The following is a 13,768-nucleotide window of genomic DNA, read 5'->3' on the forward strand; positions in this document are numbered from 1 at the left end:
GCCCAGCTGGGACCTGCGAAGATACAACCCACCCCCCACCCGAAACTGGGGGACAATGCCTGGGCTTGGGTGGGTGATCCCCCAGCTTCGGAGAGTTTCCTGTAAGTTTACTTCCATCAGAATTAAAATGTAGCCAAATCGAGTGTTTAAAAGCCAGTGGCACCCTCCCCACCCAACACTTCTAGTGGTTGGAACGTCCTGATCAGCAGAAAACCAGAAGCCAGCCTTGGAGGAGCCTAAATACCACCAGAGAATGTTCTGAGCCAACTGTGACCCCCCTACCCACCCCCACCCGGAAAGGCAATGGGTAAAAGGAGCTTGGGAGAGGAGATAGCTATCCTGTATTCAAGGCTCCTGATCAGCAAAGACAACAGACCTTTGACCATCCTCCACCTCCCAGCCTCCCCCAGTTTCCTCTGTTTTACCTGGCACACTGTGGGGGAGGGGGGTTGGGGGGAGGGCTGGACCTGCCCCTCCCCCCTCTCAAACACAGACAACAACCCCTACCCTGCAGCCCAGAGCTCAGACCCTGCCTGCCTCCCCTCCACTTTCCACAGGAATCCGGACACGGTGGCTGGCAAGTGGACACACAGAGACCTGGTCAGCCGGGGCAGGGCTGCCCAGAGCCATCCAGGGCTGGTCCCTGGTAGCCAGGATTTGACCCCCCCCCCCATAGTCCTGGGGCCACTGCCCAGGTGTGGCCTCTGCCAAGTACACCTTGGCGCCACTCTGGCCGCCACCCTGAGAGACCCCTCAGGGGCAGGTCCTGACCACTGGCGGTGGGGATGAGGTGAGGGAGGTATTTTAGGGAGACGAAGGGCGGGGAGACTGGTGGGGAGGGGGAGATGGTGCCACTGTACTCCTTCAGTTCTCCCCACTCGGTGCCTGCGGTCTTCAGATGTGTCTGCGAGTTCTGAGGGACGCCCCCCATTCTCCGCTCCTGTTTCCACATTTCGGGTTAGCCTTCAACCGCGGAAAACCGGGATAGAGTGCAGGGGACCGAAACTCAAGCCCTGTGCTGGGGGAGAGGGGCCAGAGAGCAGCCCCTGCGGCGGGGAAGGAGCCCCCATTTCCTTCGGGTTGGCCCGCTGTCCAGCCGGAAGGGGGAGCCCGCCGCCAGCGCCGCTCTCACGCTCGGCGGGCGCCGCACAAAAGTGCCATTAAAGCGCCGCCGGCCTGCCGACCGCGGCGAGACTCGCGTCCGGCTGTCCGGCCCCGCTTCCTCCCTCCCCGGGGCCAGGGCGCCGCGCCGAGTGTGCATTGGGGCGGGGGGGTGCCATGGGGGCGCGAACTGGAGCAAACAAGTCAGTTCGGGAATGCCTCCTCTCTCCAGTGTAAACTCGGGACTCTGGACGCACCCGCACCCTCAGTCCCCAAAGGATGGGGAAAGGAGGTGGGGGGGTTGGGAGGGAGGCAGGATCTGAGCGCAGGGAGAAAGGGTGCTGGGACTCGGGGACAAGGCTCGGGGGTCACGGACCGGCCCCCCCCACCCCCGCACGGTCGCCAGCTGGGGGCAGGGCCCCGCCCCTCCCCGTAGAGGGCGGGGGCGCATCTCCGGACGGGAGGGAGTTAAGCCCGGTGGCCTGGATGCTCCACGTAGGAGCTGGCTCTGGCTGCAGGCTGCGGTCAGGGCCACCGTATAAAGAGGGCCGGAGCCCAGAGTGCCGAGGACTCGCCGCTGCCCGCGCCCCGCCGCCGCTCCCCCCCAGGCCCCGGCCCCAGGTGTCCCTGGCCATGGCCCGACCGATGCTCTTGCTCAGCCTCGGCCTCCTGGCCGGCCTGGTGCCGGCCCTGGCTGCCTGCCCCCAGAACTGCCACTGCCACAGCGACTTGCAGCACGTCATCTGCGACAAGGTGGGGCTGCAGAAGATCCCCAAGGTGTCCGAGAAGACCAAGCTGCTCAACCTGCAGCGCAACAACTTCCCGGTGCTGGCGGCCAACTCGTTCCGGGCCATGCCGAACCTCGTGTCGCTGCACCTGCAGCACTGCCAGATCCGCGAGGTGGCAGCCGGTGCCTTCCGGGGCCTCAAGCAGCTCATCTACCTGTACCTGTCCCACAACGACATCCGCGTGCTGCGTGCCGGCGCCTTCGACGACCTGACAGAGCTCACCTATCTCTACCTGGACCACAACAAGGTGACCGAGCTGCCCCGAGGGCTGCTCTCCCCGCTGGTCAACCTTTTCATCCTGCAGCTCAGTAACAACAAGATTCGGGAGCTGCGCGCCGGCGCCTTCCAGGGCGCCAAGGACCTGCGCTGGCTCTACCTGTCCGGAAACGCCCTCAGCTCGCTGCAGCCCGGTGCTCTGGACGACGTGGAGAACCTCGCCAAATTCCACCTGGACGGCAACCAGCTGTCCAGCTACCCCTCGGCGGCTCTCAGCAAGCTACGGGTAGTGGAGGAGCTGAAGCTGTCCCACAATCCCCTGAAAAGCATTCCTGACAGTGCCTTCCAGTCTTTCGGCAGGTACCTGGAGACCCTGTGGCTGGACGACACCAACCTGGAGAAGGTGAGCCGCTGGCCGCCGAGCTCCGTCCCCACTCCTCTTCCGCCAAGGGGCCCCACGGATCTGGGGCCACGGCTGGGCACCATCCCTTCTTCCCTAACATTGCTTCTGTCTCTCTGGCTGTCTCCGAGGCGAACCGCTCAGCCGCCTCTGTGCCTCATCCCCACTCTAAATCCTGTCCAGCTTTCCCTGTCCCCAGTCTCAGCCCCTGCCCTCCGAGGGTTCCTACTTATGGACAGACCTGGCTCCAGCGGTGGCCCCCGGGAGGCATGTCCAGTGCTCCCGAACCCCCCTGCTGTGGGTAGGAGCCCCCTCTTCCTGTTGGGCCTTCCGTCCCTCCTCTGCTGTGTTTTTCTTGTCTCTAGTAATCCTACCGCCCCATAAAGGAAGGTTTGTTTATTGAGAAGCTTACCAGAGGAGCTGGGCAGATCAGGCCCACAAAGAGACCCTGTTCTTGGTTGGGGTGGGGGGGTGTCTGTGCGTGCTGAGGTGGGGCCGGGGGCCAGGGCGTGAGGGGAAAGCAAACAGCCCCAGGAAGAAGACCTCCTCCGTGTCCCCCAGAGGCTCTGGCGAATGTCCTCCCTCTCCTCCTGCTCACACACATCCACACCCCACTGCGTTCCCAGGTCCATTTCTACTGAGGGGGGCCCAGGAAACAGGGCTTCCCCAGGGTGCAGGAATGGCACTCAGGGGCTCTGTGAAGGGACAAAGGCGAGAGCTACAGAGCACTGTCAGCCTTTGGCCTAAGACTCCAGGTGTCTCCCTGTGGAGAGGACTGGTTGTGCCTCAGTGTCCCCCAGACCACTGACAACTCTTTGGCCACTCCGATCACCAGACCCATCTCCTGGCTACAGCCTTGTTCAGTCCTTTCTGCCGGTGATACCCAGGTGGGGCTGCCTGGGGTTGGGGCAGAATCCCTCCTCGGGGCTGGAAAATCACTCTGGTACAGGGACTTCGGCCAGGAAGCTTGGGTGGGGACCAGGGTAAGGTTTGTAGAAGACCGTCACTGGAGCAGTCTTGTTCCAGGGAACTGCACACCCCTCCCTGAGCCACAGGCACAGGGACGAGGGTAGAACTATACCTGGATGGCTGCCAACCTTTGTCTGGGTGGATGGAGCCCACCCATCTTCAGCCCCGGCGCCTCCAGAGATAAAGTCAGGGTTCCCCGTGGCCCACCAGTGCCAGAGTGGGCTTTTAGTGGGGAGCAGAGCAGGACAGCAGGGACCGATCTGGGGCAGGGGAGGCCAGGCAGGACTGTGATGCCTGGGCCAAGATGTGGGCCCCAATAGAATGTTTCCTCTGGAGCCATCCAGCCGGGCCAAAGGCCCCACCAAGGAGACTCCACAAATAGCCTCTGGCAAGCAGTGGGGGAGGGAGCAGTGAGGACAGTGTTGGGGGAAGTCCCAGGACCCTGGGGCTGCGGGGAGCCTGGGCTCATTGCCCATCCCACCAAACACTGACCAGGTTCACCAGTTGCCAACTTGGGCCGCTGGAGCCAAACTCTGGCTGCCTCCCCGGTCCCAGTGTTTGTGCAGGGAGCATGGTGCCAGGGGAAGAGGAGCTGGGTGTGGTCCTGTGGCTGCTGTTTACTCGCTAGTGTGACCCTGGGCGAGAGACTTGACGTCCCCCCTCCCTTCCCGGTACCCCATCTGCATTTTGGAAACACCAGCACCTATGTCAATAGGGGGTTGTACGGATTAGATCATCGGAGAGAACCTAGACATGCTGAAACTCCTCGCCGAGCCACTGTTTCTGTCCAGGGAAGGACCCTGTCCTCTGGGACCATAGTGCTGGGAGAGGCTGGACCCTGGCTGGGGCTGGGATGCTCACTCCTGTTCACCTCACTCCCCAGTTCTCCGACGGTGCCTTCCTGGGTGTGACCACCCTGAAACACGTCCACCTGGAGAACAACCGCTTGAACCAGCTGCCCTCCAACTTCCCCTTCGACAGCCTAGAGACCCTCACCCTTACCAACAACCCCTGGAAGTGTACCTGCCAGCTCCGAGGTCTTCGGAGGTGAGAACAACCCCCCTCCTCACAGCCCCCACCCCAGAACCCACTCTCAGGGGACAGAGAGGAGATACCCTGGCCCCACACAGAAACATCTGGACAATATGTCCTAGATCTGCTACCTAGTAGGTGTGGGAGCCTAGGAGTTTGTCACGTTGAAGATGACGGTTCCAGGCCACCCTATAGATAAGTCCATCCTGGCCCCCAGCTTGCCATCCCCTCCCCCCGCACTCCCATATCTCTCCCCCAAGTCCAGCGACTCTCTGTCTCTCTAGGTGGCTGGAAGCCAAGACTTCTCGCCCTGATGCCACTTGTGCCTCGCCCGCCAAGTTCAAAGGCCAGCATATCCGTGACACGGACGCTTTGCGTGGCTGCAAGTCCCCCACTAAGAGGTCCAAGAAAGCCGGCCGCCATTAAACAGGTGGGGGACAGGTGGGCAGGTTCCCCGTTCCCTTCTCGGAGATTCCAGCAAGGGAGGAGGGTGTCCCCAGAGAGGGGCATGCAGACCCTCCATTTGTGTAGAGAGAGGAGGGGAGGGCTGGGCTCCCCTCTAAGGGGGAAAATGACACTGCCCGGGACTCCCACCATCCTCTGCAAGCCTCGTCTGGGTTGTTGGACTTCTGACACCAAACTCTGCCTCACTACAGGTCCTGACCCAGCCGGTCCTGGTGACCGGCCTCTGCCTTCAGCTGGAGAAACTACTGACCTTCCCACCTCTGACCCCCACCTTCTCCCCACAGCCTCTGCTGGCACACAGAGCTGTCCACATCTAGACACGTCCTGGCAGGGGGACTCGGGCGCTCCAGCACGAACCTAGGTCGACCCGACAGTGAGAGCTCCAGCACGCCTGGCCCCACATCACGGCTCCTCTCAGAGAAGCTGTTGCCAAGACCCCAAGTCCTTCAGAACCAAAACAGGGTGGCCATCAGGATGGCCGGCCTTCCAGAATCTTCCTTCCCTCTGCTCCCCTTTCCATTTGGAAACAAACATCAGATCCTTGCCCCACCCCTCGTTCCTGAAAGAGTCTATAAGCCCATACCCCAACTCTGCCAGCCACCCGGCCCCCCCACTTGCCAGGACATTCTAGCAGGACACTGGTGCTTTGCCGCATACCCTCCCATGCTGCACTTCTTTCCCAGATTTTCATAAATATAAATTTATGTATATGTAATATGTACTCCCCTGTCATCTATTTTTTTTAAATATTTTATTTATTTATTTTTGCGAGAGAGAGCGAGCGAGTGAGTGTGCATAAGCTGGGGGGAGGGGCAGAGGGAGAAGCAGGCTCCCCACTGAGCAGGGAGCCCAATAGAGGACTTCATCCCAGGACTCTGGGATCATGACCTGAGCGGAAGCAGACTCTTAACCGATAGAGCCACCCAGATGGCCCCCTGTCACCTATTTCTATGATTCACCAGCTACTGGAGGTCAGACTTTCTCACATCTGCTTTCTGGAATGAGGACCAGCTGAGAGGGTCTTCCTTGGAGATCTGGCCTGAACCCATCCTCAAACCCACCAGTCTGTTCTCACCCCAGCCCAGCCGGCGCTCTGCCCATAGCCACAGCCCAGCCTCCTTCCACTCACCACCAGTTCCTTCATGTTCAGCTTGTCAATCATGGCTCGGATCAGCTCTGGGGGTGCAGAGGCCCCAGCAATCACACCTGAATCAGAGAGAGGACTGACACAGCTCCCCGCTTCTCCAGGCCCAGTGGACCCCCTTACCCTATAGCTCCTTCTAGAGAAGAACATTCCCCTCTCATCCTTGACCCTGGACTTACTCCTACAGCTGGCAGCTGGCCTTGGGCTGGTGGTCCAGGGATGCTAAGTATTTGCCTCCCACCCACCCACTTTTCTACAGTGATCTTGTTGCCCCTAAATAAAGACTGGGCATATATCTAGCTCACCAGACCAATCCTGGCCTGGCCACCCTTGGCCCTATCCCACCTCCACGTATGGACGAGATGTCATAACTGGAGAAGTCTGGCTGGTTCAGAATGTCCACGAACATTGTGGGGGTGCCATACAGGAAGGAGCCTCTGTGTAAGGGGGGGGGGTCTCAAAATCAGGCTGGGAAGGAGAAGGGAACTCCCTCTTCTCACCCATCCCACCCTGAACCTGCAGTGAGGGCCAAGGCTGCATAAGTGGGAAACAAGGAAAAGCTCTCAGAGGCAGGAACTGGTCCTCCCCTGGGAGACCCCTGCTACCCCTGGTCTCCATTTCTCTGGGCCGAAGGGAGGAGACATCTCCAGAAGGGATCAGGAATAGGAGGGTCACATCAGCCCCTGAGAAAGGAGGGCTGCCCACTGATGCCCACCTCTCTTTGCTGATGGCCTCCAGCGCCTTCTTGCCATCAAAGGTCGGAGAGGATAGGATGAGGGTGCTGCCATACATCAGGCTCACCATTGTGCCCCCCACAGACCCCAGACAGTGGTACAAGGGGCTGGGCAAGACCATCCGTGTCTCCTCAGCTGTCTGGAGATGGAGGCAGGAAGCCGGTTTTATCCTGGAGCCCAAAGGCCCAGGAACCAGTTCATCTAGCCAGCAGGGGGAGCCCCACAAGTAACTTCCACCCCACAAGCACCCCACACCCCCTCGCAGGCCTGGGCTAGGCCCCTCACCTTGAGGTGCAACTTAATCCGTTCCCCTATCAAGTTGGAGTTGTTGACAATGTTGTAGTGGGAGAGGGTGGCCCCCTTGGGTCTGCCTGTCGTCCCCTGTTAAGACAAGCAGGTGATGCCTGGCCTCCCGCTCCCTATCTCCTTCCCCACTCTCGGCCCTGGGTGGGAGAGCCCTGGAACGGGGTGTCCGGAGACGGGGACTATTGCCCCAGATCCGTTCATTCATTGACCACGCATTCACAAAGGCTCAGCACGCGCCCGCTCAGTGCCGGGTGTTGGGACGCAGAGATGGGGAGAGTAAGCCACTCACAGAGCAGCTCAGAGGACTCTGTGGCCCACCAGCAGATTCTCACCCCAGGCCTCAGTTTCCTCATCAGCTAAATGGGGGGTCGGATCTATCAGCTCTGGCCTGTGGTGGCCCAGTGGGTCTGGCCCTGTGCTGACAATGAGAAGATGAGGGGAGGGGAGCATGTGACAAGGACACTAGTGGCCAACACTTTTCCAGGGCAGAGAGGACCACTAGGGCTGGCCCCAGGAGAACATCTGCCCTCTGGACCTCCACAGCCATCTCTTCTATCTTGGGCAAGTGTCGCCGGGGTGAATAGCGGGGAGCACGCCAGCCGGAGTGCGGGGCCTGGAGGCCTCTGCCCTACCGAAGTGAACTGGATGTTGATGGGGTCATGGCAAGACAGGAACTGCTGGCTGTACTGGAGCCGGGCCCGATGCTGCTCTTCACCTCCGGCCGCCACCACCTCCTTCAGGAGCAGGGTCCCCGGCAGAGGGTCATCCACCGAGATGACCGTGGTCAGGTCTGGGAGCCTGCGAGTAGGGAGGGTGGCGAGAGTCAGAACCTGGACAGACATGAACCTCATCCCGAGGGGTGCAGGGGCCGGGGGGCCACACCATGTGCCCTTCCCAATGTGGGACACCCTCACCTCTGACTGTTCAAGGCCCCTGGCTCGGCCTTCTCCAACTCTGGACAGATCTGCTTCAAGATTTGATAGTACTGCTGATTCTTGAATTGCTTAGGGAAAGCGAGGGCTTTGCAGCCTACCTGTGGGGATGGGGCCGTGCCCCCCCAGCACAGTCAGCGGGGAGCTCCAGGCAGGGGCTCTGAGTAGTTCTAGCCATTACTCTCTCTCTCACACACTCACACACCGCCTCACCCATCCACGTCCACCCTGACACACACACATGCCCCCTTCAACGCATACACCAGCCTCGCGTCTAACCAACCACCCTCTCCTCCCACCCTCTAAGGAAAGATAGACTCTGGGGGTCCCCCACCTGTGCAGGCCCTCCCTGACCCCCCCACTCCATCCCTTGGGGACTGGCCAGGCCCCTCCTCAAGGAGAGGGTCCTACCTTCTTGAGGGCATACTCTAGTTCCATAGCCTGATAGGCCGGGTTCACCGACACCTGATGGAGACAGTGAGAGGATGTCAGTCAGTATCTTGACTCAACCCTGCCCCTCTCCCTGGCCCTCCATTCTTAGGAGGCACAGAAACATCATGAAGTCAGAGGCAGTGCCCTACACTTCCAGGGCCTCCTTGGTAGGCTTCAGAAGAAAGTCCTACCTTCTGGTGGTTTGGGGGCCGAGGAGCCGGGGAGTCCCCCTGAATTATGCATCCCTACACTCTCAGCTGTGTTGGTCAACGCCCTGCTCACCAGAATGATGCCCGCCTGGGCGGTGGCCAGCTGCATGAGTACCCATGCATAGGAGTTGGGTCCCCACATGCCCAGCCTGTCGCCCTTGCAGAGACCAAGACTCAGGAGCCCAGAAGCGGCTTTGTCCACCTGGTGTAAACAGAGCATAAGAGGTGAGAGGCGGGCGAGCGGGAAGGGGCCTGTGACTCCCACCTCTGCCCTTGGCCCAGGGATTGCCGTCAGATCCCACTGAGAATGAGGGATGGGCAGATTCCCAGGCCTCCGTGGGTCTGGAGCGACGCAGAGTTCACAAGTATCCCAGGAGGGAGCGGTACAGGGGACATCAGGGGCAGGTGGCCTCTTCTGCCTCAGTGATGCCCCGTTCTCCTGCTATGCCCCACCCCCTGCCCCGTCCTTAGGCAGCCCCAGTCACACCCTCCCACCCTCACAGCCTGCTGCTGTCCCTGCAGTTCCACACCCCCCCACCCAGTACCTGCCCACCTTTGGGGTTCAGACCAGGACCCACCTCCTCCTTGAGCTGGGCGAAGGTCAACCTGATGTTTTCCTGGTACACGACCAAGGCCTCTTTGTCAGGGACCCTCTGTACTGTGGCTTCCAGGCACTGCCCCACAGTCTTGTGGAGAAGACTATTGTTTGTGAAGCCCTGGACATAGCTGAGGCCTCCAATGGGCAGGGGGATGGTGGTATCGGCCTCTCTGGAGCTGTGGGGAGACAGGGTTGTGGGGAGATGGGCTCCATGATGCCAGGCAGGGACATGAGAGGGGCTGCTAGAGAAACTGCCCCCCCCCCCCCCCCCGCCGCCAGGACCCCGGGCCCAAGAGAAAGGCTTGGTTATTCTATAACTCTCAAACTGTACTCAAAAACAAAAACAACTAAACTATTAATTATTTTAAAAAAACAAAAGCAGAAAAGGCCCCAGAAGTAAAAGTATCACATGGTAGGCTTAGGCCTCCCTGTGCTCACCAGCCCCTCTGGGGGACAGGGGCCGGTCTCCTGCTGAGGCCTTGGCTGCTGGGCAGCGAGGAGCATAACAGGCCTCAGACCCTGTTCCCATCAGAGAGGGTGTGGCGTGGGGCCTGTGGGACAGCGGTGACCATTCCAGCTGCTGTGCCAGAAAGACCATGTGTATCTTCTGTTGATTGACTGCCTGGATCTTGTGGGGGAGAATTTCTGGGAAGAACCAGATATGCAGGGCAGAGAGGAGCAAAATGGGGTTTCCTCCTAAATGGGAGAGGAGCCTGCTGCCCTCTTCCAGGAGGTGGGCCACGAGGCAGGCTGGTGGGGACGCTGCTCAGCCTGACTGCCACTTTGGACCAGGAAGATGAGGAGTTCCACTGCGGGAACACCCCTGGTAGCTTGGTGGGGAGTAGGTGACCACCGGACTGGGATCAGAGATGGGGTGGCAGGGGTCTCATCCCAGGTATGCTGCTGGCGGGATGGGCACCTGCCACAGATACCTTCGGTGTCCCATGTCACCTCCATGGGACATGGACCATGGAGCAAATGTGGTTTCTGTCACTGGGACAAGTTCCTTGGGATTCTGTCTTTTTGGGGGGCTTCAGTTCTCCCCTTCTGCAGCTGAACAGATCTGGGAGGTGTCTGTACCTTCTCAGAGGTCCTAGTGGGTAAAGCCCTTGTCGCCTTGGCTGCGACTTCCATAACACACTCTATGCCTGCTTCTCTTTCAGTCTCTTTCCCTCACTTCTGCCTCCCAGCACTACAAACCACCTATAGTTCTCATTCTCTGGGGAATCCAAGTAAAGACACAGGGATTCTCCTCTCTAGGCCTGAGCTTCCCCACCTATGACTAGTTTAGGACTGGATCCGCTGGTTATTCTCAGGTGAAAGGGGATATTATCTTTTTTTTTTTTTTAAGATTTTATTTATTTATTTGACAGACAGAGATCACAAGTAGGCACAGAGGCAGGCAGAGAGAGAGAGGAGGAAGCGGGCACCCTGCAGGGAGCCTGATTCAGGGCTTGATTCCAGGACCCTAAGATCATGACCTGAGCTGAAGGCAGAGGCTTTAACCACTGAGACACCCAGGTGCCTCGGAAGGGGATATTATCTAAATGACCTATCTAATCTTTTCTTCCTTCAAATGTTTTTTTATTTTTTTTTTATTTATTTTTTTTTTTTGGTCAGAAAGAGAGCAGGAGCACAGGCAAGGGAGCAGCAGACAGAGGGAGATGCTGGCTTCCTGCTCAGCAAGGAGCCTGATGCTGAGCTCAATCCCAGGACCCTGGGATCATGACCTGAGCTGAAGGTGAACATGTAACAGACTGAGCCACCCAGGCGTCCTTCTGTTTTGTTTTATTTTTTAAAAGATTTTATTGGGGCGCCTGGGTGGCTCAGTGGGTTAAGGCCTCTGCCTTTGGCTCAGGTCATGATCCCAGGGTCCTGGGATCGAGCCCCAAGTCAGGCTCTCTGCTCAGCAGAGAAGCAGGCTCCTTCCTCCTTTCTCTCTGCCTGCCTTTCCGCCTACTTGTGATCTCTGCCTGTCAAATAAATAAATAAAATATTTTTTAAAAAAAGGCTTTATTTATTTGACACAGAGAGAGAGTACATGCAGAGGGAATAGCAGGCAGAGGCAGAAGGAGAAGCAGGCTCCCCACTGAACAGGGAGCCCAACGAGGGACTCGATCCCAGGGCCCTGGGATCATGACCTGAGCTGAAGGCAGACATTTAACTGACTGAACTACTCAGACATCCTTCTTTCTTTCTTTCCTTCTTTCTTTCTTTCTTTCTTTCTTTCTTTCTTTCTTTCTTTCTTTCTTTCTTTCTTTCTTTCTTTCTTTCTTTCTTTCTTTCTTTCTTTCTTTTTTAAGTAGGCTCCATGCCTAGGGTGGAGCCCAGTGTGGTGCTTGAACTCATGACCCCGAGGTCAAGACCAGAGCTGAGATCAAGAGTTGGACGTTTAACTGACTGAGCACCCAGTTGCCCCCACCGGGTGAGTCACCTAGGCCACGTGGTTCCTGCCAATGAGCTGGGGCAGAAAACAGCCCAGACAGCAGGACTTTGTGGTCCTGTAAGGCCCACACCCATCACCCACAGGCTGATAACCTAATGAGTTTTGAGCAGATTCCCAATAGTCGCTCAGTGGTCACCTCAAAAGAGATTGTGTATCCCAAATCCCTACCTCACACACATGTAGTCGAGGGCGTGCATGTTTGCCCACTGGGAATAAGCATGCTCTTTTTCTTGGGGTTTGCCAAAGCAATGGTTCTAAGAACAAGCACGTGGAGAGAACCTGGCTTAGGGACAAACTGAACACAGGGTTAAGCAGGGAGAGACACAAAGAGACAGAGACAGGAAGACACAGCCATAGACTTCACCGGGAGGCTTTGAATCCCCAGGCCTAGCCGCATGGGATGTCTACCTTCCTCTGGACTTTTCACTGCCAAAAGACAATACACTCCCTTTTTAAATTTAAGCCAGTTTGGGGGGAAAAGAAAAGCCAAATTCCATTTGTAACAATGAGGATGAAGCTGGAGGACATGATGTTAAGTTACGCAGAGATACAAACATCGCATGATTTCGCTTATACGTGCAGTCTAATACATGAGCAAAAAAGATAAATTGGCTTTGATTTGCTTACAACTGGCACATCCTAATATACCTGCATTTTTCACTTTCAGTTATGACCAGGACCCTCGAAGTCCTGGCACGCGGCCTCGCCTAGCCCAGCATTGGGATCAGGAGGAGGCCAAGGGCCGATCTCAGCCACCTGAATGGCTTTGCTGTCAACAGAGCCTGACAACAGGCTTTCTCTTATTCTCACAGTGACCAGGCGTCCTCTTTAGTTCGGAACTTGGGTTTCTACTCATTCACCACGGATTTCAGACCAGACAGTAGCCTCCTGGAAATTCTAGCTGGTAAGTCAACGAGTTGATTTATGTACAACCTCTCCCCTCCCCTCTAATCCCTGCTAAACAAAACAAAACAAAAACCAGGGCGCCTGGGTGGCTCAGTGGGTTAAGCCGCTGCCTTCGGCTCAGGTCATGATCTCAGGGTCCTGGGATCGAGTCCCGCATCGGGCTCTCTGCTCAGCAGGGAGCCTGCTTCCTCCTCTCTCTCTCTCTCTCTCTGCCTGCCTCTCTGCCTACTTGTGATCTCTCTCTCTGTCAAATAAATAAATAAAATCTTTGAAAAAAAAAGGAAAAAAACAAAAAACAAAAAAAACAAAAACCAGAAAAGAAGCCCATTTCAGTTGTCACGTGTGTTACATCCCTCATCTTCATGGCAGCTCTGATAGGTGCTGTGACAAAGGCCCCCAGTAGGCCCTTGTCCTTAATAAAGCACCCTTGGGGTGTTCAACTGGCCATGGCCATGTGGACCCCAGACCGCATTCCCAAGCTTCCCTCACAGGTGGTCTGCCCAGGGAGATCTACAGAGAGGTACATGTGCAACTTTCCTTCCCGGGAAGGGACATCTTTTCTTTGTCCTTCACTGGCTGGAATATCATCTGTGACAGGAAGAGAATGGCAGCCATCTTGGGCCACCTGGTGAGCTTGGACATTGCAGAGCTGATGTCGACAGCAAGGCGTACCGTGCTGCCATGGGCCGGCTGTCTCCCAGAAAAAAAAACTCCCATCTCCTTGAAGCCGCGGTGAGAGTGGGTTTCTCTGATATATTCTAGGAAAATCCTAAGAAGGGCAGGTGGAAAGCATGAACTCCCATTCTCCAGGTAAAGAAAGTGGAGTGCAAAGAGGCCAAGTGGTCTGTTCGGGCTGGTAGTAGCTGGTTCTGCAGCCGAGGACCACCTGTCACCCCCACACAATTCGGGGAGAAAGAAGTGTGTGGGCAATTCTGTACTCGAGGCTTTGGACGTGTCCCCCAGATTGTCAAATCTCCATTTTATATTTTCCACAACTGTTTATTAATTGACGTCAAGAAACAGGGATTGGAGCAGGGCAGGACTTTGAAGCAGACACAGGTGGCTCATCCAAAGGACTTAAGAAACTTAG

At 57.3% G+C, this 13,768-nt stretch overlaps 2 protein-coding genes across 4 annotated transcripts in view; one reads left to right on the forward strand and one right to left on the reverse strand.

Annotated features, from left to right (window-relative positions):
- Positions 1–13,768, reverse strand: part of ACSF2 (acyl-CoA synthetase family member 2) — a 35,884-nt gene that overhangs the window by 3,485 nt on the left and 18,631 nt on the right. The window contains exons 2-10 of the mRNA XM_082704671.1: positions 9,307–9,502; positions 8,802–8,930; positions 8,499–8,552; positions 8,070–8,188; positions 7,788–7,953; positions 7,135–7,230; positions 6,831–6,988; positions 6,461–6,552; positions 6,101–6,177 (exon numbers count right to left, since the gene is read on the reverse strand). Coding sequence (XP_082560797.1) covers positions 6,101–6,177; positions 6,461–6,552; positions 6,831–6,988; positions 7,135–7,230; positions 7,788–7,953; positions 8,070–8,188; positions 8,499–8,552; positions 8,802–8,930; positions 9,307–9,502 — 1,087 coding nt within the window. The remainder of the gene's footprint in view (positions 1–6,100; positions 6,178–6,460; positions 6,553–6,830; positions 6,989–7,134; positions 7,231–7,787; positions 7,954–8,069; positions 8,189–8,498; positions 8,553–8,801; positions 8,931–9,306; positions 9,503–13,768) is intronic.
- On the forward strand, positions 1,316–5,686 carry CHAD (chondroadherin). 3 transcript variants are annotated; one of them, XM_082704673.1, is made up of 5 exons: positions 1,316–2,508; positions 4,358–4,521; positions 4,791–4,936; positions 5,256–5,292; positions 5,593–5,686. In XM_082704673.1, exons 1-3 carry the CDS (start codon positions 1,381–1,383, stop codon positions 4,930–4,932), a joined length of 1,434 nt encoding a protein of 477 aa, XP_082560799.1. In that variant the 5' UTR covers positions 1,316–1,380; the 3' UTR covers positions 4,933–4,936; positions 5,256–5,292; positions 5,593–5,686. The 3 variants fall into 3 exon arrangements, 2 of the variants coding, with proteins under 2 accessions (XP_082560799.1, XP_082560798.1); XR_014304343.1 differs by having other exon boundaries at positions 1,318–2,508; positions 5,163–5,292; XM_082704672.1 differs by having other exon boundaries at positions 1,318–2,508; positions 5,163–5,686.

Source organism: Mustela nivalis (assembly GCF_964662115.1).
Source record: "Mustela nivalis genome assembly, chromosome: 17".
In the NCBI taxonomy this organism is placed as follows: domain Eukaryota; kingdom Metazoa; phylum Chordata; class Mammalia; order Carnivora; family Mustelidae; genus Mustela; species Mustela nivalis.

Bases quoted from the DNA above. Each gene is read 5' to 3' on its own strand.
- CHAD (XM_082704673.1), top strand. From the start codon at position 1,381: ATGGGGAAAGGAGGTGGGGGGGTTGGGAGGGAGGCAGGATCTGAGCGC. The intron at 2,509-4,357 runs GTGAGCCGCTGG...CTCACTCCCCAG, and splicing joins ACGACACCAACCTGGAGAAG to TTCTCCGACGGTGCCTTCCT. The intron at 4,522-4,790 runs GTGAGAACAACC...CTGTCTCTCTAG, and splicing joins CAGCTCCGAGGTCTTCGGAG to GTGGCTGGAAGCCAAGACTT.